General features: G+C 31.8%; 1 protein-coding gene and 1 pseudogene across 1 annotated transcript in view; both read right to left on the minus strand.

The window, feature by feature from the left end:
* Positions 1 to 11,063: 11,063 nt before the first annotated feature.
* Positions 11,064 to 11,208, minus strand: LOC145278549 (U2 spliceosomal RNA; annotated as a pseudogene).
* A 1,111-nt stretch (positions 11,209 to 12,319) lies between these two features.
* Positions 12,320 to 24,287, minus strand: part of LOC145277711 (5-oxoprolinase-like) — a 150,970-nt gene continuing 139,002 nt past the window's right edge. The window contains exons 31-34 of the mRNA XM_080129409.1: positions 23,331 to 23,413; positions 19,719 to 19,879; positions 17,279 to 17,376; positions 12,320 to 14,327 (exon numbers count right to left, since the gene is read on the minus strand). Of these exons, the coding sequence (XP_079985535.1) occupies positions 14,151 to 14,327; positions 17,279 to 17,376; positions 19,719 to 19,879; positions 23,331 to 23,413 (519 nt within the window). The 3' untranslated portion in view covers positions 12,320 to 14,150. The remainder of the gene's footprint in view (positions 14,328 to 17,278; positions 17,377 to 19,718; positions 19,880 to 23,330; positions 23,414 to 24,287) is intronic.

Genomic DNA, 24,287 nt, shown 5'->3' on the forward strand with positions numbered 1-24,287 from the left:
CATGTCTGCTGCTTTGAAGGATTTGCCGACGTCTTGGTGGAAGCTGAAACCTGCTGTAACAGAGACGCTTCAAGACGGGGACCCAAGACGATGTGAATTTTTATATATTTTATTCACTCCCAGGCATCCCGTCAGCAGAAATGGAGTGACCAACAACTGTTGGCTTGAGGGTTCTCTATTGGACCGTCACCTCTCTCGTGGGGAGACCTTCTTAACCAATCTTGCAATCATTTTTTTAAGGCCTGATATTTTATCTTTTCCCATTCAGCTCTATTATGACCATAGTCATCTGGGACATCGATAATGGATGCAGTTCTTTTAAGTTTGTTCCATATTATAATATCTAAATAGATGGCCTTTTCACAGAACACTGTCCGTTTGGTGTTATTGGTGGTGATTCATCTTTCCAGATGGTCGACGATCTGCCAAGTTGCATCGCTTTACAGGTCTTCCAATGGAGATATTTACATACATAGTGGCCTCGATAATGGCTGCCTGCCAATAGGGTTTAGTATCCAAACATTAGGTGGCTCAGATTGTCAAACGCTAAGTGGTAAAACATGCATTGGCCATTTGCTTGTAGGTCAGCTATTTTTTTTTATTTATTTATTTTATTTTATTTTTTAAATTCATTTGTGAGTAAGCCCTTATCTTGACCAGCTAAAATGAATCTTTCCTCATCAAAGACTCATGCAGTGTAGTGTGGGTTATTCTCAGTTAATATCTGAATTTGGACATCATCTATAGAGGGTTGCCTGCTTGAGGGTTTGTTATCGTTAAGACTAAAATCTCCAGTCTGTTGCAATAATGAGAATTCTAAATAAATTTTAAAATAAATTCAATTAAATTTTTAATGAGAATTCAAAATAAATTTTAATAAGTTAAAAATAATCTAAGTATATATAAAAGTGAACGTGTCTGCGTGCGTGTACATTTCCCTACACAATAATTCTGTCAATTTTAAGTCTACAGATTCAAAATTTGATATACAGGGTACTGAGATTTGGGAAAATCTGTGCAATCCGTTCTCGGCCAGAAATTTGGCTATTAAGGGGTTAAAATTCAACGATTTGACCTTTGAGAACTCTACCAAACTCCTCCAACAATTTGGGGTCTAAACACTTGAAATTTTAGATATAAGTTCGTTGGACATGGATCTGATTTAATAACTTGATTTGAGCCCCAAAGAATAAATGTTAAGGTGTCATAATAGGGGTCAAAGTTTTTAAAAATTTGACCTATGCGGTCTCTACCAAATTACTCAGACAATTTCTGGTCTAAACATTTGAAATTTTATACAAAGAATGTTCAGAGATAGAGCAAGCTTTTTAATCGGTTTGGGTAGAAAATTTTTAGTTATCAATATATAAATGTATGTCTGCCTAAAACTTTTGACAGAGGTGACAGATTTTATCAAGATCAGTATCATTTTGAAGTTCGACCTTTCAGACGACAAATACCGAAAAATTGGCGAAAATCATTAATATCTTCACCTTCAACTGGGCATTTTTCTACAGGGGGGGTCGCTTTTTTCGCCGATATTTTCAAGTCATACTCTCCTTTCGATTGTCTAGCCTTAATTTAAACCTACGCCACTTCCGGTTTGGCGGTGGTCTTAACAGCAAAGACGTCAGTTTTTTTCCCCCATTCTTTTCCTCCTTCACGGTACGGGTTTGAGCCTGCCTTCCTACTATCACTGTTTTTTTTTTTTTTGTTTTTTTTTTTGCTCAACATACACATCCAAACACCCAGACAACGCCGGGCTGAAATGCTAGTTATATTAAAAAAAAAGAAGAGCAAACATAAGGAGTCAAGATGGTAACTAGGTTAAAATTTAAAATCTTCCCACCATCAGTAATTATTTTCTACACTACTGATTGCATGGAACACGGGTTTCTGTACGTATAAAAATAATTGTTTATATTTATTTAAAAAAATGCTAGTGGAGGAGGGCGCATGGCTTTTGCCAGTCATAAAATATGCTTAAATATGATATTTTCATTTGTCCAGTCGTGATTTCAAAAGTAAAAGTATTTGGGTTCCATCAGCTAGAATCGAAACTGAAATCAAAACTGTAGCATTCAAAGCTGGTGACGTTACCACTGTACCAACGTGTCATGCATATGAAATTATTAAAAATTAGAAATAAACTAAGATGAATGTACAAAATGTATAACGTTTTTTTTTTTTTTAATTTGGACCCATTTTTGACCACTTAAAAACTATTTTAACCATAAAAGAATGATCTATAAAAAGTCCAATTACTTGAGGCCCCTAGCGCCGCTCTGCGACTTTTAGTTTCAGAAGAGATAGTTTGAAAATATGGGAACAGACGGACTGGCCAGAAAAAAAAAAACGTTAGAGTAATCCTTAGTATAGAGATTTACAATTAACAACCCCTCCCCCCACTATATTAATAGGATAACATATGTTTATAAGTAACATATAGATTTGAAATTATGCTCTCCCCCTAACTAAAAATAAATATTGATAGAACAACACACTTAACATTTAGACTTACAATGCCCCTCTTTCAGATCATCTCCTATATAATATTTTGACTGTAGAAATTCCCCTCTGAACCAAAGTATCATAGGTTTGCAATAACAGACGCCACTTAATACACAATTTTAAACACATTAAGTTGTTATAATAAAATACATTACATCCTAGGAGCAACACCATCACAATCGCGACATCTATAGAGGAAGGACTTCCTATTTTTCTCTATAAATATTTAGTCTTTCCACTGTTGCTAGTTGACACGGGACCAATTCTACATTTTCCTATGATATATCCATGGCACCCATCATAACTGGTCATTAGCTACATACGCATAACATGATCTTTCGATTTCACGATTCAAAAATGATAAATTCTCTCTTCTCAAAATCTTATACAAATTCAAAACATCTAGCCCAGTAGCCACTATCTTCTGTAGCTTTCGAACACCATTATCTGTAAATTCAGTCATGATAATAAAAGGCTACATTGCATCCGACGAGCAACTAATTGTATCCAATGAGCAACACCATCACACTTACATCTTCAGAGGAAGAAGTTCCAATTTTTCTCTCTAAATATTAAGTCCTACCACTGCTACCAGTTGACACTGGGGCAATTCTATATTTTCCTATGCTATTGAGATTACACAGATTGTAACTGCTTATTACATACATAGACATACCATAATGTTTCAATTTTCCGATACATAATTAATAAAGTCTCCCTATGCCCATTCTGATTGGCTATGTTCTGAACTTTCTAATATTCTACAATCCTATTTTTCCCTACATTAACGAACAGTTACTAACATTGAAATATGGTGTCACTATACACAACTTCTGTTGTGTATAGTGACACCATATTTGTGTGTCTCCCTATTACTTTGTTGTTTTATTCTTTAAAAAGTTTTTTTTTTAATTTATATTTTTTTGTAGCTAATTATTATTTATAAAACACTATACTTTTATACAAATTTTAAATCGGCTACAATTCTTATTATATGGTATTTGCAAATGCGAGCTCAAATACATGTTCATAATAAAATTAAACTCATGTTTACACTGCTTTCAACCTAAGGCATCCACAAGTATTGAGAACATACATTTTTTTTTTTTTTTTTTTTGCATTTCTTTTCCATTTCCACTAAGCCAGAGCAACGCGTGGCCAGGTACCGCTCGTTTTTTTTTTTTTTTTTTTTTTAAGTACAAACAAACAAAATATAGTATATAGATTTAAAATGATACCCCCCCCCCAATAAAAATAAATAATATTAATTGATATTGATAAAGTAACACACTTAATATTTATATTTACAATGCCTTTCCTGCAATTCTTTTTTAAATATAAAACAACACTCAGTATATAGATTTAAAATTAACTAAAATTCTGGATTATGTTTGCTGGATTGTCACCAAGCACATTCGATATATATTTTTTATTCATTCATGTACGTATGTATCGTATAAATAATACTCATTAGTATGACACATCATTCAGGTTTGAACATTTGACTAAAGTCATTTTTTTTTTTACTTTCATACATTTTTGCCCACTGATATTAACCTCACAACACAAATATATTTAAGATTTTGTAGTGTTCAAACTTCTTTGTAAAAATAGTGAACCTTATATATAGACAATCACTGCCTATGAGTCATCTGTTCTGTTTTAATTGGGGAGATCATTCTTTGATAATTCATCAATTATTTCTTCTTGATATTTTAATTTTAGGAAGAAAAACTGAATAATACTAACTGAATATAGTTAAAAATTCCAAAGATGCTCCTAACCTTAGCCATTAAAGAAAATACTATTTCACAGAAAATTTATACTATTAATACAATATCAATGATCAAATTCCGTTGAATATTTTATTCAATAGTTCCCAAAATTCTCTTAATTCTGTTTGATGGAATGGATTTCATCTTTCAAGGTAAGTGATTTTTTGGTTCTTGTCCAGAATTCAATCTAATTTAAAAAAACAAAAAATACAGAATAATCTTGATATCTATACCTGTCATGAAACGAAAATCTCATATGCCAAAAATAACATGAAATAGTTATTTTTTAATTTTTTTATTGAGGAAGCAATGATGATGTGTCTTGCTCTGGCATCAAAGAGGGTTACTTCTCCCTTAATAACCTTTCCAGAAAAAGAGATCAAACTCTGTCTTGTAATGGCTACAATGTACTATTAATCGCTAGAAATCATTAAAAATAATACTTGATCAATGGTTATATATATATATATATATATGTTAATTAGATTGAATTCTGGACAACAACTGACTTTTTTTCTCCAGTTGATTTTGTTTTTGTTTGAAAAAAAAAAAAAAAAATTGTCACAGTATATCATAGAATGGTGATAAAACAAAGTATTTAACATTCATGATTGAAATTTGATGTGCTAAGTTTGTTGGTGATAGTCAAGAGTGTTTGCTCTTTTTGACTTCCGGTTTTTACTCTGTTTTAATGGACAATCAGACATATTGTAATCAAGAAAACTGGTAAAATCTAGTTGAATTGAATAAGCGACATTATATATTCAAGATGTCCACCATCAATTATACAAATACTAAACTGATTTGCATATTTGAAAGCATATTTAAACATTGAACTATAAACATTATCCTAGTGTGCTGGCTTCTCAAAACTACACCTGACCCTGTACAAGGGAAATAACTCCTGCTGGCAATAATAAAATAACGGTACACAATCTTTTTAACTCTTCTACTTTTACAATGTCATAAAAGAATCTAGGCACTTTTTTATTGATTGAAGTCATAAGGGGAGAGAGAAGACATTTAGACACATTTCTTTTTCATCTACTAACTAATTTATATATTAGTCCAATATTTAGCGATTTAGTGATGAATATGTTTAAATCATCCAAAAAAAAAAAAAATTGATAACATTCTGACTGAAATTCGAAAGTGATGTTAAAAACCTCTAATCCGTTCTTTAAAAAGTAGTTACTGGCTTGGAGTAAAGGTTAAAAGCAAGTATTGCAGTTTATTTATGCAATAAACCAAAATTTTGCATGCATACCTGCCGTATCAAAAAACCGAAGTGCTTATTTTTATGAAGTGTCACCCCTATGGAATTGATCTATTGAATGTGATTGGAATTTTAAATGTAACTCATGAAAATAAAAAAAACAAATTGTAATAATTTTCAATGTTTTTCATAATTTATGATTGTTTGCAGCACAGATGAATAAGCAAAAGCCATTGAAATGATTTTATAATTTTATAGGCATAATTTTATTCAAAACTTGTATTTGTATAAATTATTGTCCATGGCACACTCCAAGATATTTGAATTTGAAAATAAAAAATTACAACAGTAGATGAATGTTTATGACACTAGTTTTTGTATGAAAATGTTTGGATTTTTTTGTACTGTTTATAACAAGTTAATTTTATTTATTTATTTTTTTTTTAAATGTACAAATTTATTTCATGAGAGAATTTTAAAATATAAAAAAATTAAAATAGGTGAATTAATGATTTAAAAATAATAAATTATCAAAAAGAAAATGGCTGCAATACATAAAAAATGGAATAAAACTTCAATTTTGTACATGTTAAAATGTTCAAGTAAATAGACTTCGTAGCCTCGTAGGAGATGTCCTTTTCTCTTCCTTGCAACCTCTATCTCACAGAAGAGATGTTGCGAGTTTGTCTCTGATGTATCATTATTTTCATGGAAAGTGTTCGACTGAGCTTCAATCTATGGTCCCCCCTCGCCATACTTTCACAAGAAACACTCGTCTAGCTGTACACACTATCAATAATTCCCCCCACTCTTTATCTGTGCCTAAACCTAAACGTAGATTCCATGAACAAAGCTTCTTTCTTAGAACTCCACGCCTGTGGAATTGTCTTCCGTTTTCCTGCTTTCCAGCTGACTACAATATGGTTGTGTTCAAGTCTAACGTAAATAAGTTCTTAATGAGCCGTTCCACTTAAGTTAACAAATTTACCAAATTTTCATTACTAATGATTACTATGTTGTCCAATTTCTACTGTACACTCTTTAACCCTTATCCTTGAGTGGCCTCTTGGCCTTGATAAGTGGTGATGCCTATGTAAAAAAAAAAAAAAAATAAATAAATAATTTGTTGCTGTCCACGGGGTCGAGTAAAAGTTCAACTATAGTCGCTTTGTCTCCTTAGAAGAAAGGCATCATTCTTTGCCAGTGTTTCTGCTTTATAAAGCAGCATACCAGAGATGGACATCGATGCTATCATATCTAGGATTAAAATCTAATTGTTTATTTACAGGGCTGGTTGCACTTTGTCTATGTTTGCCAATGAATTAGATTTGATATGATTTTATTTTAATCCATTGTGTGAACAAATTGTTTAACCTATATACAAGAAATGGCATACGTTATATAGCTTTTATTTTTTTTTTAACAGTGTTTAACAAATTGAAAAAAAAAGATGATAGTAATTAATTTAAGAAATTAGCAAAAACAAAATGGCCGCAATATGTAAAAATTGGCAGAGGTTAAAAACTTAATGTAAACATTTACTTTTTTGTTGTCCTATTCAAAATAGGCACACACACACACACGCCCATATATATATATATATATATATATATATATATGCATGATGCTAGTTGGCCGTTGACCCCCCCCCCCCCCCCAAAAAAAAAGGAGGGTTCGTACGCCCTTTGAAAGGTCTAGTTTTTAATCCTTCTGGGAGACTAGTCACCCTCCTCACCAGACAGGCTGATGGGGGGAACCGGTTTAGTTGCTGGTAACCTGCCCATGCGACAGGTTGTACTAGGTTACATGGTACCAGTATAATATTTCAACTGCTAAATTAAAAAGAAAAAAAACAAACTTTTTTTTGGATATATCAAAAAGTTTGATCAGACTTTTTTTGTGCTGTTGGCTTGGCAGACCAATAGCCAACGCAAAGCATTTCTTTGGATAACAGTAATCTGACTAATGATGGTTTCTGTGTTACAGGTGTTTAGAGAAGTTTCGTATGGAAATTAAATACTAGATTTCAGATTATTCTACATTTTTTACGGTTATTTCATTGCGTAAGAATATTTTGCTTTCACATAAACACACTTTTCTAATGTTAATGTTTTTAGAACCAGCATAGTTTGGTTTGGTTTACGACATATCAAATCTTTTCTAATTATTTAATATCAAATCTAGTCATTTTGGTAAAAGCTTTTATGCTTCAAATTCTTAATGTCTTCAAATATTTATGCATAGTGTTTGGTTTGGTTGTTTTGTAGAGGAAAATTGTTTTTATTTTGGCTTTGGAAAAGATGATTTAGTTCCGCAAAGGTAAAGAAAAGGAAAAACAATAACATTAATGTTTGCTGCCAGTATCTACATACAGCCTGATTTAGTAGCGTCAGATAGAACCAGCATGGTGAATTTCATTTTACTAATTGAAACTTATTTCAGAATTTTTTTAGATGAGATTTAATAATTTGGACTACTGTTCTCATCTTGGATGTAATTTTCACATTGTTTAGTGCAAGGTCAGGTGTATCTTATAGAAGTCCAGAATTTGGAATGAAATTGTTTATTTAATCCACAGGGGATAGCTTCCTTTCGTTCTGATCAGCCATGATTGGGTAGAAGTCTTAACTAATTTATTGCATTCTTAGTATCGCCTGCACAGAACATTGAACCTTCAACTTCTAAAAGACTGGCACTTAAAACTGATTATTAAAAGTACTAAGTAATAACCAGTTCTAAGTGACAATCTTCTGGAAGTTGAAGATTCAATTCTCAATGCTATGATATTAGGAATCCAAAAGAAGGATAATAGTTTGAATAGTTCAAATACTACAACTGAAATCTTGTGGATGATTTGCATACTTAACGAGTGTTTTAAATGTTCTGTAGTTTTCTTTCTTTGAATTTACATAAAGACACTTCAGTCGGCCATTGATTGTTTTTTGGTTTATACAAGAACTGGGATTGTATGTCTTTGCTTTATGAAATAAAATATATTTACATTCTACAAACTCCTATTCTTTGTGTTTTTATTTTTTATATAAAATTTTTTTTTTTTTTTTTTCAATTATATAAAACTATTGAATGTCATTATAAGATATGACCTACTTTAAAATAAAATTAGTGCCTGTTCATATATTCTTATAGAATTTTTTTTTTTTTTTTGCAATTCAACTTTTTTAATTTATTTATTTATTTTTTAATAATTCACTTTTTTTTTTTTTGTTGGAACAATAACTGAATAAGATAAAAAATATGGAAGGATACTTTCTACTTTTTTACAGTTTGTATTAACACCATTTTCGGTGAAATTCGCCTTAATTAGATTCACTGATTATCTTCCCTTTTGCGTAATTATCTATGCTCCTAATAAATTTGAATTTTTGTATTGATATTCATATTAAAAACCCTTTTTTTCTATTTAAAAAAAGTACAACTGCAAAAGATCTAGCTAATTTGTATATTCTTTTAAACATTCATTTTTAAATCCTATAAGTTTTTCCGGTTTTCTTATGGGATGATCATCTTTAGTTAAATATTATGTGTAATTATATTCATGCAGATATTCTACATGATTTATACTTGCATAATATTTGCATAAAAAAGTTATAGTAAACACAAACCTCTTCCTATATATATATTTATAAATGCATATATATTTGTTTAAAAAATTTTGCCTACTAAACTCCCCTGTCAGTTTTTTGTCTACAGACAAGAAACTTAATATAAAGGGTATTTGAACCCATGCTAAACGTTATATTTGAGTTTTAGCCGGGGAAAATTGGTACAAAAGTGTAAAAATTAAAAAAAATGAAATTTGCCAAGTGAAGGTTGAACGATGGCATTATGAATATGCATGCATAACATAGTAGCTATTGGTTAATGTTTTAATTTTTAGCCTTGCAGCAAACATGTCTTCATAGGTCAGGCACTAACATCAAAGGAAAAAATAAATTGTAAGTTAAACGTTTTGGTTTTTATTCTCAGCATACAAGTTACTTTTAAAAAACTTTAAATCATCACTACATATTGGGTCCAATATAATGATGAAGCGAAATCTACATTAATCAAAATATCATATTTAAACATTTTATGACCAGGCAATGCCAGGCAGCCTGCGAGTTCTAAAATAAAGATAACAAATGGCATTAATCCAGTTGTTTCTTGAACTTTAATATAAAATATAATTAGTGTTCACAAATTGTCTACGATTTATTTATAAATATAATTTTACTGAGGTAGGACACATTCAAATTGGTTGGCCATACACTACAATGGCACCAACTCTTGCTGATGCAGAGCAAAATGGCACAGTAAAATTTAAAATAGCAGAGAAGCTAAACTCTAAGGCTTTCCTGGAGCAACTAGTCGTAAAGGAGAATTCTGAAAAGACATCATTATTCACTTCTATTGTTTACCCATGATCGATCTCGACTGAGAGAGGCCTACGACCTCATTCTGTCAATAATGATATCTCTAGAGAAAAGCTATGATGACTTCCTCCTCATCTTCATGGTCATCATCTATTATTACTACTACTAATAATAATAGCGATTGTTAAAATTTCACAAAGATCAGAGGTATCGAAATCTTCACAAAGAGCTCCAACTCCTCTTTGTTTTCTTTTCATAAAACTCTTAAACCAAACTAAATATAACCCACATTACCCACCCCAACCCACTAACAAAGTGATGTTTGATTTCAGCTGTAGTCTCAACTTTATTGTACCTATTTACTATGCCTCCCCACGGGACAGAGTTAGACACCAGGGTCGTTTTTTAACGTGGAGAAAAGGTACAAAAATAAAAATTGTCTCAGTCGTGAAGGATTTCTCCTCCACCGAAAGAGAACAAGAAATGGAAGTGCAGCATCTGAAGAACAGATGGTATTTATTTGCTCCCCCACCGAGCAAATTAGGCACAAGGCCGATTTTTAATGTGAGGAGTGAAGGGGAAATGGGGACCAACTCCCCGGGGAGTAGGGGAGCTGGATAGTGACAATTGGTATGAAGGGTTGCCCCTACATTGACCAAGGTCTTATATGTGGGGTCGCCCCCACATATGGTCTTTGCTTGCAGTATCTGCCGGAACAGATGGTATTTATTTGCTCCCCCACCGAGCAAATTAGGCACAAGGCCGATTTTTAATGTGAGGGGGGAAGGGAAAAAGGGGACCAGCTCCCGAGAGGTGGGAAATGGGAGCTGGTTAAAGGTCAGGCATGTGGGGTTGCCCCCACATCTGGTCTTTGTTAGTCCTAGCTAGTCATAGCTTGCAGTATCTGCCGGAACAGATGGTATTTATTTGCTCCCCCACTGAGCAAATTAGGCACAAGGCCGTTTTTAATGTGAGGTAAAAACCAGCTCCCCTAAAAGTAGGCAAAAAGGGGGCACTCTGGTTACCAAAAATAATAATTGTCCCAGTATAGAGGGTTTCCCCTCCATTGACTGGTACAAATTATCTTAAGTGCAGCATCTGCCGGAACAGATGGTATTTATTTGCTCCCCCACTGAGCAAATTAGGCACAAGGCCGTTTTTAATGTGAGGTAAAAACCAGCTCCCCTAAAAGGGGTCACTCTGGTTACCAAAAATAATAATTGTCCCAGTATAGAGGGTTTCCCCTCCATTGACTGGTACAAATTATCTTAAGTGCAGTATCTGCCGGAACAGATACTACACTTTGATCTTGGCCAAAAGGCAAAGAATTTATATTGTAGAAACACGCAAGATCAGCCACAAACATCAGCTTCGCAAAGAAATATCTACTGGTGAAAAGTCATTTCTTTAAATTTATTTTTGTTTTAAAACTGAATAGTTATCAAGACTTAAATGCCACTTGAGGATGAGAACTAACGAGTTTATCAGATGGATAATGTGATGATTGGCATCACGTTGTTGTCTCACCAATGATTGAAATTAGGCAGAATAAGAGGTAAGCCAAGTCAGTTTACCCATTTTGTGTGTGTTTTTTTCAGGTTTTTATTTATTTTGGCTAAACTGCCTTATCTCCCTTTCCGCCTAAACTGACATGGCTTATCTCCTTTTCTGCCAGCTCTTTCTGAATTTTTATGTATTTTATTTGATACTAGCGAGGGGTACCCGACGTTGCTCGGGTGTTTTTCGGGGTATGTGAAAAAAACCCCAAAATGTGAAAAAAAAAACAGGTGCCCCTGAAAAAAAATCGAAGCCTTCACGACGCGCAATTGGAAAATAGTAAAGTGTTGCGTTTTTGATTGACGTGACGGCGATAGGTATTCAGTAGTAAGCATTTTGTGCGGGACAGTTTTGAATGAGGTGAATAAATCGGTTTGTTTGTTTTTAAAAACCCGCTCCCTGTTTATTAGGAGGAGCGAAATGAAAGCTACAGTCTGATATGACAAAGTCGACATTGAACAAACGTTACTTAGCTCTCTTGAGACAACTGGCTTTCGGCCTGTGATTAGAATGGAGTTTCACTTTTTTATACCGAAAACCAAATGTAACGCATGCCGATGCGGGAAATGTGGAATAATTAACGTTTGAAAGTCAATAAAATTAAATAGACAGGCGAGCTCCGTGGGTACAATTTATAGATGATATAAAAAGTTTTAAGTTGTGAACCGAGCAAGCGCTTCTCTGAAAGAAGCCTTTTGTGGACATCGAGGAAAAGCGTACATACATACATTTTCGCTTTTATATATATATATGTATAGATTAAATTTTAAAAATAAATAATTTATAACTGAAATAAAACACAACATTGAATTGATCAAAAAATAAAATGGAGCAATAAAGATTGACAATAAAAATTGTTGAAGGAAAAATGAAAAAAAAAAAATAAAGAAAGCAAAATAATTTCTTTTATTCAGTTATAAAGTTGGTAACAATGAATTCATTCTGTTTTAATTAGTAAATATTTTATCAAAATAAAAGCAAGCCCAAATATTTCAATGTCAAAATTAGAAATTCTTAAAGATAATCAAACGTAGAATTGGAAATTTTTAGCAAAATTTGGAAGTAAATTTGGAAATTGTGAATTTCAAAACCTGACCAAATATGGAAATTTCTTTTAGAAAACAAAAATTTTGATTCATAACCATGTTTATAAATTACAAATTCTTAAGCAGAGTTCATGTTTGCTTTCCTCCTCATGAGGGCAGAGTTAGAAACAAGATCAGTTTTCATACGAGGAAAATCCAGCTCCCTAAAAAAGGGAGTACTTCTGATTGGGACAAAAATAAAGAGTGCCTCAGTTTAAAAGGATTTCTCCTTCACTGACCAAAAGCGGATAAGATAAAGTGTGGTATCTAAACAGATACTACACTTTGCTCCTAGCCAAAAGGCCAAGAAAGAGTGATATGTAGAAATTAGCATGAACACGCATAGATGTTTGGAATTCCAAAGCAGCACTATATTTCAAGCATGACCAAATATGCAAATTGAGAAATCGTAGGCATCGTTGTATTACGGCCATGTTTAAAAGGAGTGATTAAAAAAACACTGGCTATAAAGTAAATAGCCATTTCATAATGAAGGTATAAAATGTTTTGGAATTTTTTAGATGATTGCTAATTCGTATTATTTTGATTATGCGGACTACTGTTCTCAGCTCGAGCGTTATTTTCACAACATTTCAGTCGATGTATAACCTCCGACCTTTTTATAGGGTATCTTGTCAAACTTGAGAATCTTCACAGAACTTCGAACCTAACCTTTGATTTAATAATCAAGGGTCGATTTTTCTTGTTTTGTCATCCATGACCTGGTATTAAGTATATACTTTTTATTATATTCTTAGTTAATATTGCCTATAGTGAGGATTGAACCCTCTAACTTTAAAAAAAAAAAAAAAAAAAAAAAAAATTCCAGTTAGAACCGATTGACACTCAAAAGCTTTATTCTTGCATCATGTCTATAGATTCCCAAGTTTGACAAAATGCAACTGAAGAAGTTTGGAGATTATATCGTCCAAAACATTGTTAGAATATTATTGATGATGAGAAGAGTAGTTCAAACAATACAAATAGTAAGAATTTCTTTAAACACATTTTTCGAGAACAGTTCTCTACATATCGCAATCTGCAATAATTGCTAAATGTTGAATTTCTACTGTGCTTAAATGAATGACAACAAATACGGAAGTATAAAAATATGATATATTTTTATTATTGGTGAGGTTGAACGAATGGATAAAACATCAGAATTGATGGAAGTTAATCCAGGTGACTCTCTAGCTCTCGATTGGGCTAGTTTATATAGTGATTTAGGATGCCCATGCATAGAAATCTAAAAATCCATTCTGGAATTTCACCTTTGCTGTTGATGCAGCCACGGCCTAGGTCGTTTACTTAACAATGGATCTCCTGCCTGCAAGTAACCTTTCACAGATTACTTTTGCATGTTTTTGAATCAATCAACAAATATTTTATTTTCCGAATAATTCTGTTTCTAATCAAAAAATTAAAACCCAAATTTTCAAAAGAGAACCAGATTTGTAATTTTAAAAATTTAACAAAATGAGAAAAAAAAAAATCACACAAAATAAAATTTTTTTAAAATCTCCAAAGAAATATTTAAATTGATTTTAAAACTTGATTATTTTTCTCCCAAAACAAAATAAATTTTTTTTTTTTTTAGTCCTCAGAAATGAATAAATCGCTTCAGATCTGGGCACTAAGCTGATTCTTGAGCAAGGTTGTATGTATAAACACTTCCTGTCTGTAAATATTGTTGATTAGGACAGGCTTTCTTTCTGGCTACTTCCACGTCATTTTCATCAGCTGATCTTGTGTTACCGCTCTTTGGCCTTCCATAACCTCCACCTCCAGGTGTCATAAGACTAAAAATGTCCTGGAAAAAAAAAAAAAAAAAAATTTTGTATGTGAACGAGAGCAAGAGTGTTCACACTAGTGATGGGACAATTCCAATATTTTTCCCCCATTCCGATGCAATTACTGATTCCTATACAATTATTGATTCCAATTCTTTATAAATCTCTAATTATTTAACTATAAGATTGTTATTTTCCCCGATTTTTGCAAAAAAACACATGCAGATATTTTCCTAAATGTCAAAATACATTTGTGGAGGATGATCTATCAATTTTAGCTTTGCTGGTAATTTAAAATCAATAAATATTTATTATTTTATCATTATTACCAGCAATGGAGGATTTTACTTTAAACAAAATCAAATTAAAAAAGACAATTAAAAGATTGTTTTGACATTGAAAAATAGGCACAAATTCTTCCGATTCCGATACCCCCAAATCTCCCGATTCTGATTAATCGTCCCAACACTAGTTTATACTATTGATTCATAAATATAGAGTTTAAAGATGTGTTAATCATCTAGGATATTTCCTTTAGTAGAACACAATTCCAAATTTATATCAGTCTTATTCCTTCGATAGTTATCTCTGTTCATTGGCCAATAAGATTGTTGCATTTGTTATACATACAGAAAAATTATTCATATTGTTAGAAATCGAGCTTTCTTTTGGGATCAACAAACCCTGAATCTTCTAAACAACCCTTTATCGGAAAAAATATTCAATGAAAATTTAAACTTAATTTTGAAAGCATTCTTTTTGTCCAAACACATGTATTACTATTCAAGATCAATAACATATTTGATTTTACCAGACAATTAAAAACATAATTGTTACCTTTATATAGCTCTTCTTAAAAAGATTAAAAAAAAAAATATGTATAGCTCGTCCTTTTTCTCTCCTCCCGAAAAAATAAATTAGGTATTGAAAAAGAAGTAGTGAGCGACCTCAGGGTCAATTTCCTGCATTTAGTTGACTGAAGAGCAGTCTACTCTCTTCCATATGAGCCACATGGCCAAACCATCTCAGTCTGTGTTTCATGATCAAAGCCTTGATGCTGGTGATGTTGGCTCTCTCAAGGACAGTTATGTTGGATACACAATTGTCCCACTTAATCCGCAGGTTTTTCTGGTGGAACTGTTAGAGCTTTTTTAACATCTTTACTGTAGATGGTCCAGGTCTTGCACGCATATAATAGGGTGAAGACAACTATGGTGTTGTATACCATCACGTTTGTCTGGATGGTTAGATTCTTGTTCTTGAAGACCCTGGTGGACAGTCTTCCAAAAGTGGTGTGGCCTGCTTGTAGTCAGTTTTTGATTTCTTTCGAGCAGTTCGCTTGAGTAGAAAGAATGCTGCACAGGTAGGGGAAGTACTCAATGCATTCTATGGTGGTGCCATCCATTTAGGCCTTGATCTTGTTAACTGTTAGGACAAAGCATGAGTATGTGGTGTGAAAATTGTTCACAGACTACTTGAGTTCATCTGGGGATTGGGCCACAATGGCGTTGTCGTCTGCATGTTGATAATGTTGTCATTCGTCATGATTTTAATCTGGCCAGTTTAAAAATTTCTTCATCAAACCTGAACTTAATATCTATCCCGGAGTTGTTTTGGGAGATTTTGAATATCGTGGCCACGCGATAGAGGGAGAACAGTGCCGGTGTCAGCACACAGCCCTGTTTAAGTGATCGAGAAGAGCTCTGACAGGTTACTTGGGTGGATCACTTTAGGTAACATCTTGTTGTGCAGGGCTTTGATCATGTTCACAAATGGTTCAAGGACTCTTCTAATCTATATATCTATAAAAGTGAACGTGTCTGTGTGTGTGTGTGTCTGTCTGTGTGTATTTCCCTACGCAATAACTCTGTCAATTTTTAGTCTACAGACTCGAAATTTGATATACAGGGTACTGAGATTTGGGAAAATCTGTGATCGGTTTTCAGTCAGAAATTTCGCTGTTAAGGAGTCAATGTTCAACGATTTGACCTTTGAGAACTCTACCAACCCCCTTCGACAATTTGGGGTCTAAACACTTGAAATTTTAGATACAGGTTCCTTGGACATGGATCTAACTTAATAACTTGATTTCAGTCCAAAACAATAAATTTCAAGGAGTCATAATAGGAGTCCAAGTTAAAGAAATTGACCTTTTTTTTTTTTCCCCGCTCAACATACACCTCCAAACACCCAGGCAATGCCGGGCTGAAATGCTAGTATTATTATTATTATTATTATAAAAAGAATGGACTCGAAAACGGCTGGGCTGATTTTTTTTTTTTTAATTTCACAAGAAGGCACTTGATATGTCTGTTGGAGTGTTCTTACGTTGGTTTTGTATCGGAATGCGTCTGATAGGTATTGAAAATCGATAATCTAAAAAATCTAATTAATGAAGGAAGTCCGATTTTGACTACGGTTAATACTTTTATATTACCTAATATCACAAATGCATTTGAGAAGTTTTATCACTGCACAAGCAGAAAGGCCCAGGCTATAAAATCAACTGTAGATTCTTTTATAAAACAGAGGCGCGGTTAAAATGGATGTTTCTATTTAGAGCACAATTGAACCCTTATACTTGACTTTTGCATTTTAAACTTTAAGTGAAGCCATTATTTACAGATAATTTTATAAAATCAACAGAAGCTTCTATACAGTGCAATGTAGACTACAATGTATTGTAGATTAAGTCACTGTGGAGAGGTATGTTAAGCTTCCTTCCAGTACCGTTGCTGGAATAGACAAAAAAATAGGAAAAAAATGCAGTTCTAAGACCAAGTTTTAATTCTGTATGTTTGGCCAGTGGATGCCAGATAAGGTGTCATGCTAAATGTGTTCCTTTCAAGTGATAACATGATTAGAGTGTTGAAAAAACAATTGACTCCAGTTTTTAAACTTACTTAAATTTGGTCATCCATTCACCAGGAAAAAACAAATTAACAAATAATTAGATAAGACGGTATCTTACCCCAGCAGAGACATCAACAGATGTTTTCCCACCCAAATTAACGATGCGACCATCTGCATAAAACATAAGGTTACTGCCGCGTTGGCCATGCTGCCCTCCTGTAATGAAAAAAAAAAAAATGAATTAAATAAATAACGCATTTAAAATCTGATAATATATTTTTTGATTAGGATAAGCCGAGACTCGAACCTTGTAAGCAAGGTTCAGAGATAGATTCAGAACTGGAATGTTAGAATTTAGCTATTGTTTAATTCGATATAAAATATTGTTTGTATTGTAAAAAGAATTTGATTGTTCGTTCTTTTCTGAAAACTGAACTAAAAATGTCAGCTAAAAAGAATGAACAATACAAATTGAAAATATATGGTAAGAAAATTGATTAGGTTAAAAAAAATAGGTTAGTTGATAATTCTTTGTTGTCGAAAGTGTGTTTGGAGAATGTGTGCTTAGCCACGTGAGTTGGTCACGTTTTGGAACCACACATCTGATGTCATAGCAAAAAGGGAATTCTCAATATAGGAGCTAGTTTTTAGTCAGATTAAGGTAGTTGAGCAGTCGGGCAGTCAAGTTCAAACAGTCAGCAGGGTTGGTCAGAAAGAGCTGACATGGTTAGAGGAGAGTCCTCTTAGAGGCGAAGGGGTAGAAGTTTAACCATGTAGAACAAATGTGAATTCCTGACGTCAAATCATTCGACCGGTCAAATGAAATAAAGAACATCATTGATTTTTGTAACTGTTGTCTTTGTGTTGTCAATTCAACAACTGAAAGGTAAATGTGTTTTGTCTATAACCATCTAGAATGAACTTTGTATAAAACCCTTCCAAGTAATGTGCCCCTCTCCATCATAAGTAATGATTCACTAGTCTGATGTAAAAGAACAGTATTACATATTCATTCAATAATGAATTTTCATCATCTCTCACTCTTATAAATGTTTCCCTCAGTATTGTCATCATTGTTATTGTGTTATGAGTCCCCCGCTAAACATGTCTCCTAATATGAACCCTTGCTATACAACAGGGATGTACCGATTAGCAAATTGGCTGATTACCGATTAATCAACCTTTGATAATTGGCCTTTAACAGGTTTCCTAACGCAGATTTAGCAGCAAATTTTATTGTCTTAAATGATGCTAACATTGATTAAATTATATTGTAAACTAGCGGCTGCGCCGCGGCGGCACACACAATGCTGAGTCAAACACAAAATTGAGTCCACTCAACATTGTCTTACCATCAATGCTTACCATAACAACTCGAAGTATGGGAAATTCCCATATGCACAAAACAAAATCACTGAAAAAAAAAAAAAATATCCTAAGGGTAAGGATAATGAGTAAACGTTGGATAAAATGATGGTTAAAATTATTACGAACTTGCCAGAATTTGAACCTGGAATCTTCTGATCCGTAGTCAGACGCATTATCCATTACCCCACAAGTCCTGTCTGTATGCCGAAAGATGTTACCACGACTGTATACAGACAGTGCTAAATTCTGTTGGCAGAGGCAGATAACTTTTTCAACAAGTTTACGAAATGGCCCAAAAACCCTTATTTCAGGCTTTTTATGTGACTCAGCATTGTTCGTTATGAACCATAGTTAGATAAGGACAATCTAGGGACTCACATCTTTCAGGGAAGAAAAGAATTTATAATTCAGTGCATCCGTTCAAAAGTTTTATTGGTATATAGGCACACACATAAATAAATAAACATTCAGAATTTTATTAATAGTATAGATAAAGACAAATTAACTCCTTTTTTTTAGCTTGCTATTGAAAATTTATCGAAGAGACATGCATCATATTATCAAATAACAGACGTGGCGCGCTGTTAACATGTAGACTTTTACAACTGTACCGAATTTGAGGCAAAAATTTCCTTCCCTGTTTCTCGTCCTAGATATAGATGTAAGTATATAGAAAATTTCCCTCCTTTCTCTTCCTATCGAATTAACATTATTTTTTACTTTAAATCATTTGTCAAAGAAAATTATTATTTCATCTTACAGTTTTCATGTTGAGGAGTAAATTATGACGATGTGCGAACAGAAAATAAAGCATTCTTCATCAGTCATGTTTCTCATTTTTGGACTCTTGCTACCATTACATATATATTTTTATTTTTCTGGTTTAGATATTGCATAATTTTATTTAGATAAATTACTAATTAGATATCAGGCATAAATAATTCAAATATGTTAAAAAATTAACTAAATATTGACAACAACTTTCAACCATTATGGCAACCAGTTTCTGCTGTACTATTTAAGTGTAGAAAGATATTGAAGCTAAGAAGTAGTATGTCATTCTACCATGGGGAAAATATTTGCGAACTATGATAATAACTTCTTTTTTTTTTATCTCTAAGCAGCATGATACCAGACAGTAAAAAAAAAAAAAATTCTTATTTAAAAAAAAACGAATAGTGATTACTAACCATTTATGCCGTATGGATGATACACTCTCCTCTCCGTCAACACAGACAAGTGAAGCTTCTTTCGGAAGAGCAGTTCTCGACTTACTCCATCCCCTCCTCGCCAGTGTCCTGCCCCACCTGTATTTTTGCTGAGGCTAAAGTTACGAAGGATCACAGGGTACCTAAAAACAAACACACAAAATGGTTTTATTTTCAGTAAAAATTTCAAAAATTTATATTATCTAAATTTTTAGGCAGAGTTTTTTTTCAACCTGCTATCATCTTTTTTTACTGATGGATTTCTAGTTTGATGAAAAAAAATAAAACAATAATCAAAATTATAAGTCAAATAAAAACTTACAACCTTTTATAGTTATAAATGGAAAAATAACTGACAATATCCTATATATCTAAAAGATATCATTCACCTATGAATAAAATATTGCTGCCACATATTCTTTCAAGCTCATTCTTATCACTTCCTCAAATGTTTCCTTGAATTTCCCTAGCCAACTGATCCTGCTAACTCAACTGTTCTACATCTTCTAACCCAAGAACTCTCATCCATTATTTCAAAGTGACCATACCAACAAAGTCTCCTGTTTTTGTGCACATGTGTCATTATGTTTTGTTTGGATAAAGAAAACTGAATTTAATTTCTTTTAAATTTACTATAGTTGTTAAATGGAATTACTTGTATTATTATTTGTTTTTAATTTATAAAAAAATTTTTTTAACATTTTGTTTTTACTGGTAGACTTATTCTTGGATTTCAAACTATTTTGTTTTCATTTTTTTAAGCTACAGAAAGAAGAAAGAAAAGACAAAGAAAGGAAATAAAAGGAATAAAAGAAAAGGAAAGAAAATGAAAAGTAAAGTCATGACAAGAAAAAAAAACAAAAGAAGGAAATAAAACAGTATGAAAGAAAAAGAAAAAAGAATAAAGAAAGAATGAAAAAAGAAAGAAAAGGAAATGAAAATAAAAGGAATAAAAATAGGATGTAAAAGAAAAAGGAAGAAAATAAAATAACAAAAAGGGAAGGAAAGAAAAGGGAAAAGAATGAAAAACAAAAACAGAAATGAAAGAAAAGAAAGATTAAAAAAAACAAAACAATATATATATATATATATATATATATATATATATAGAGAGAGAGAGAGAGAGAGAGAGAGAGAGAGAGAGATAAAAAGAAACAAACCGAATTATGTGTTCATCAACATTTCATCTTTATTTCGAGACTTCCACTGGATGAAACAAAGTTTGTTCCTTTTTTATTTCTCTATTTTGTCAGAATATTATGTCCATTATTCTAATATATATATATATATATATATATATTTTTCTGAGTTTCATTTGGTAAAAGAAAATCCAACAAAGTGCTCCATTATTTAATAATAAGAGTGTGAGATTTATTATTACAGAAGTTTAGGCCAACATGATTAGGTTTCAAGCTGGGAGACTGACTCAGTTGTTTAAAAAATCTGGGTTTACTTGAATTTTAATTATAAACCTCATACTGGCATTCTTTGGCCATATCTAAAGAGCAAGCAGTGAGTGATTTAGATTAAATATGGCTGAAAAAAGTCAGTGAACAATTTATATTTAAAACTAAAGTTCTTCCAGCTTGAAACCTAAGATACTATGTTGATCTGGACGTTTGTAATATATATACATACACACACACATACTCATCATAACTTTTCACCTTACTTCCTTTTTTCACACACCTACCTTATATGAAAGCCCCCTTTCTTCACAGACTAACTAGTTAATCTTGCAATCATTTTTCAATATATTCATACTTTTAATTTTGTCTATATTTAATCTGACTCTGTTCAATATTTATTTTATTCTTGACAAAGTTTAATAACTAAAATGAAATATTGAATTAATAGAAACATGATTCTGTGTTAACATTTTCTAGTTTATTATCTCATTTCTACCTATGCTAAACATATAAACACACTACATTATTAGAGCTATTCAAGATCTATGAACACGTAACACATTGAAAACATTATATTGTTACTGGTAGAATTATTCTCGAATTTTAAACTATTTTGTTTTCATTTTAAACTACGGTAAAAAACAAAAGATAAAGAAAGGAAATAAAAGGAATGAAAGAAAAGAAAAAGGAAATACAAAAAAAAGGAAATAAAAAAATGAATGAAAAAGAAAATGCAAGAAAAAAGAAAGAATGAAAAAAGGAAAAAGAGAATGAAGGGAAAAAGGAATAAAAATAGAATGTAAAAGAAAATGAAAGAAAATAAAAGAAACAAAAAGAAAGGAAAGGAGGAAAAGGAAAAAAAATGAAAAGCAAAAAAGGAATAAGAGAAAAGAAGGAATCAAAAAGAATAAGAAAAACAAAAATGAAAAAAATGGATGAGAGAAGATTAAAAGGTGTGAATAAAAGAAAAACAAAAATGAAAAGAATAAAGAAAACTGAAATAAGAAAAAAAAATGAATGTATAGAAAGGAAACAAAAAGAAATAAAAGGAGGGGAAAAAAAACACGTAATTTTCTAGAAAAAAATTTGAGGAGGGAGTGTAGGAACACAAATGAACCACAATACTTGACCCTGACCTATCAATTTTAATTCTAAGTAGAAATTAATTTAAGCTGACAATTGAAAATAACTTTCTTATTTAAAAATCTATAATGTAAACATTTTGTCAGATATTTGTTTCTATTATCATCTATATCAATAAAACAGTAGCTGTGTGTGTACGTCTATCTGTGTGAAAATATTTAACCGATAAACTTTTAAACACATAATATAACACTGAAATTAACAGGAAATGGTAATCATACACTAAGGATGGTTTATAACAAGTATGGATGTATGAACTGACATGTATAGAAATATGTCAGTACGCGAAATGCAAACTGTTCATTTCAACTTGCTGACATATTTCTATTAGTTATGCGAAAATTCAATCATAGCTTGAAGTGGTTTAATTAAAAAATTTTTGAATATCTGTCAGGTTAGCTCAAATAGTAGGGAATGCAGCTGGAGAGCTACATGAAGAAACGTGGCTAGATGTTTTAGTTTTGATTCTGGCTGATGATTTTTTTTTTTTTTTTTTTTTTTTTTAAATCAGTACTATATATATACATTATAAATGTATATTTGTTTTAAGGAAATGCACATATACATAATATTCACAGAGAATTGGCTCTGTAGTACTAAATACAAAATCTGCATGAATTAAAATATAGTTAAGCATATTTTACGACCTTGCAAGGCGAAGCATTTCCCACTAGTATCTAAATAAAATCGTTTTGACTGGTTTCTTTAAGGTTGTGTGAAATTTGAAAGTGATTTTGAAGTCTTTCCTGAGGCTTGAAAGTATTTTTGGTTCAAAATAAAGGTTTATAGACTAAAATCAAGTAATATCGTCCATTTGTGTCACTGAACCTAAGGAAAATAATATTTCACTATTCTAGAACAAAAATAAATAACAAAGAAGAAAAAAGAAAAGAAAGAAAACAAAAAAAAGATAGAAAAAGAAAACAGAAAAATAAATGAGAAAAGAAAGAAAAGAAAAAAAGGAAAAGAAAAGAAAGAAAAAAGGAAAGAAATGGAAATTTAAAAACTAAAAATTATTTTTTGACATTTCAAAAATGTTCACCTTCGTTCCAATATTTCTGGGTCTGTAATTCTGGTATTTGTCATATGCGTGTGTATTCCACTGCGTCCATGCCAACCAGGACCCTAAAAATATAAAAACAGATTTCCAACTGAGTTAAAGTCCTATTTGTGGAATGGATAAATTATCGAAATTTGTTTACATTTTCTTAGAAAAAAAAACCCTCTACAGTTGAAGAATCAAGTGCAAATCACGACTGGTATATACCACTCCAAAGACTTTGAACAAGTTTGAAAGAAAAAGACAATGGAAGACTACTTCATTATTAAATGCTCTATGACTGAAAAAAGAAGGATATGCAGAAGTAATAAACAGGTGTTGTAATGAAGCTTATTTTTATTATTATGCAGAAATTTGTTTATTGTTTGCATGGAAATACATATGATATATAAATAATGACTAATTTTTTAAATGTTTTATTGATTTGTTATAAAAATGTATCATTGCTCTCTCTCTTTTCAGAATGTGTAATCTAGTGTGTGTATATATATATATATATATATATATATATATATATATACACACTAGACTTTAGAATAAGAATTCAATTGGATACCTTCTATACTTGTGCTGATTTATAAATATGATGCATAAGCATTTTCTTTAATTTCTTTCCTTTTCCTTTATTTATTTCATTTTATTTTGCTTTATCTGTCTCCAGAAACTATGTTTTTATTCACAAATTGAAATTATATTTGGAGTGGACTATGAAACTCATACATTAAAATTTTTTTTAAATAATTATAAAAACATTATATGTTTATTAAAAAACATCTCCACCGGACTTATATAATAAAATATTTACCGGATTTATCATCTAACCAAAGGAGAAACCAAGGAATCATGCCTACTTTGGATTGTTACCTTGTACCGTGGAAGAATCAAGATACACATTGGATCCTTTTACCTCACTGCTACCAAAAACTCTCACTTCAGGAT

The sequence above is a fragment of the Euprymna scolopes genome, chromosome 6 (genome assembly GCF_053919585.1).
Source record: "Euprymna scolopes isolate OS-2025 chromosome 6, ASM5391958v1, whole genome shotgun sequence".
Lineage (NCBI taxonomy): Eukaryota > Metazoa > Mollusca > Cephalopoda > Sepiida > Sepiolidae > Euprymna > Euprymna scolopes.